Here is a 2,416-nt window from a genome sequence, read left to right on the forward strand (position 1 = left end):
AGACTAGACGTGTGAATTTATTGAAGGACCCAAAGTAAGCGTTTTCATCAGAAGTGGTCGTCGAAGCCACTCCATCCTACATAGTTTTATTGAATAAAAAATTTTTCGCGCTGATTAAAATGGGTGACGACGTCGTAAGAGCTGAGAGGTATACACTCCTCCAATTAAAGGCGTGGTGCGCAGCTGTTGGCGTGAACGCAAGCGGTGCAAAGGCGTCACTAGCGGCAAGGCTTAGTCAGCTAACAGCAGAAGCACGCGGATTGTGCCCAGGTAGCGGACCAGTTGACTTAACAGACGAATCCAATGACAACGCTGCCGAAAGAAGCGATGGAGAATCTGACGATGAAGTGGTAAATGCAGCGGTAAATGCGGCGGAAAACGTAGCGGACAATGCAGCGAAAAATGTGACGATAAATGTAGCGGGAAATGTTGCGGTAAATTCAACAGTCAATGTAGCGGATAATGTTGCAGTAATTGCAGCAAACAATGTAGCGGTCAATGGAGCGGAAAGGGTAGCGGACAATGTAGCGGTCAACATAGCGAACGGTTCAGACAGCAATGCAAATTACAGCGTAGATGGTGAGTTTGGCGTACAAATTAACAGCGGGGCCAATGCCGAGTCAGAAAATCTCAAAGTGAAGTTACTGGAGAAAGAAATCGAAATGTTGAGGCTGAAGCTGGCAATAGAAGAGCAAAAAAAATACGCACACTGTAGCTAAAGAATTTCCCTTCGATACAATAAAGCAACTGGTGTCGGATTATGATGGTGGCGAAAATTTTGAGATGTGGCGTGCCCAAGTGGTGCACCTGCTAGAGGACCTGAAAGTAAACAAAGAAACGCTAGCTTTAGTAGTACAGATGAAGTTGAAAGGTGCGGCCGCAACGTGGTATAACACCAACAAGATGTTTTTAAGGAGTCTAGATGCCGTGCTTAAAGAGATGACTGCAATATTTGCACGTAGTGACAATCTTCTGGTTACGCGACGCCGTTTCGAAAAACGCAGCTGGAGTTATGAAGAGTCGTTTGCTAACTATTTCAATGAGAAGTGTTTGCTAAGCAGCGGTTTGAACGTGGTCGACACGGAGCTAGTCGAATATATAATCGACGGTATCCCAGATAAGCAGTTACAGGTCCAGGCGAAACTGCAAAATTTCCCAACAGCCAGCAGCTTGGTGAAGGCGTTTCGTACAATTGAGTTGCCGCAACGTTCATCTCCAAGGCCCAGCGAGGACAGAGTCAGGTGTTACAACTGCAACAGTTACGGCCATTTGTCGAGAGAGTGCAGAAAAGCAAAGCGCGAATTAGGTACCTGTTTTGCTTGCGGAGAAAAGGGCCACTACGCTTCAAGATGCAGTAAATACAAGAAGAGTCCGCCGGCGAATAATTTCGTAAGTTATTTTAATATTAGTATATTAGCTGAACCTTACATTAATATGGTTGTAGAATGCCTAGTCGATTCCGGGAGCCCCATAAGCTTGGTCAGGGAATGCTTAGTGCCGGGAAGAGTTAAATTGCAGGAAGAGAAATGTATTTACTATGGATTAAATATGTCTGAATTAAAAATTGTTGGTAAAACCAAGTGTAACATTGAAGTTCTTAATAAACACGTTTTGATTGAACTTATGGTGGTCCCTAATGAATCGGTTGGCTGTTCAGTTGTGTTAGGTAGAAATTTTATTACGGCTAGTAATGCTAAACTAAAAATTGGTTCGGTAGAATTTATGAATCAAAGTGAAAATACTGGTGTGGAAAATTATTGCGAAGGTCATGTTGAAAATGTAAAGGAAAATGATAACAACGTACACAAAGAAATAGATGCGGCTATAAGAGAGATTCTGACAATTGAGGTGCAGGACGCAAACAAAGTTGAGTATGTGATAGGACACGAAGTTAGTGCTAGTAATAAAAAACGTTTCGAAGATATGTTTTACAAAGAGTATATACAGGCAGTTAAACCAGAAGTGCCCGTGGTTAAAAAAGAGATTCGCCTAGTTTTAGAAAACAATAAACCATTTTACTGCGCGCCTAGAAGATTGTCATATAGTGAAAAAGCTGAGCTACAAAAGATACTAGACGAGTACTTAGAAAAAGGCTATATCCGTGCCAGCGACTCCGAGTTCGTTTCCCCAATAGTACTAGTGAAAAAGAAAACGGGCGAGCTCCGAATGTGTGTTGATTATAGGAAACTAAATAAAGTTACTGCGAAAGACAACTATCCTATACCGTTGATAGATGATTTGTTAGATAGATTAGCAAATATGAAATTGTTTACAAAGCTAGATCTTAAAAACGGATTTTTTCATGTGTACGTGGAGGAACAGTCCGTAAAATATACTGCGTTCACAACACCCCTAGGACAGTTTGAGTTTCTTAGAATGCCATTCGGTTTGAGAAATGCCCCAGCAACTTTTCAAA

The 2,416-nt window shown here is 41.9% G+C and overlaps 1 protein-coding gene across 2 annotated transcripts; it reads left to right on the plus strand.

Moving 5' to 3' along the window:
* Positions 1-11: 11 nt before the first annotated feature.
* Positions 12-2,066, plus strand: LOC118757169 (circumsporozoite protein-like). Of its 2 annotated transcripts, none has more exons than XM_036491904.1 (2): positions 12-1,389; positions 1,445-2,066. In XM_036491904.1, the coding sequence occupies exon 1, from the start codon at positions 120-122 to the stop codon at positions 717-719; it is 600 nt and encodes a 199-aa protein (XP_036347797.1). In that variant the 5' UTR covers positions 12-119; the 3' UTR covers positions 720-1,389; positions 1,445-2,066. The 2 variants fall into 2 exon arrangements, with proteins under 2 accessions (XP_036347797.1, XP_036347796.1); XM_036491903.1 differs by having other exon boundaries at positions 538-1,389.
* Positions 2,067-2,416: the final 350 nt, after the last annotated feature.

Source organism: Rhagoletis pomonella, unplaced genomic scaffold, assembly GCF_013731165.1.
Source record: "Rhagoletis pomonella isolate Grant_MI unplaced genomic scaffold, Rhpom_1.0 Rhpom_scaffold_14987, whole genome shotgun sequence".
NCBI classification, from domain to species: domain Eukaryota; kingdom Metazoa; phylum Arthropoda; class Insecta; order Diptera; family Tephritidae; genus Rhagoletis; species Rhagoletis pomonella.

What these genes read in the sequence shown, in the direction of transcription:
- LOC118757169 (XM_036491903.1), top strand. Translation starts at nt 784, where the DNA reads ATGTGGCGTGCCCAAGTGGTGCACCTGCTAGAGGACCTGAAAGTAAAC.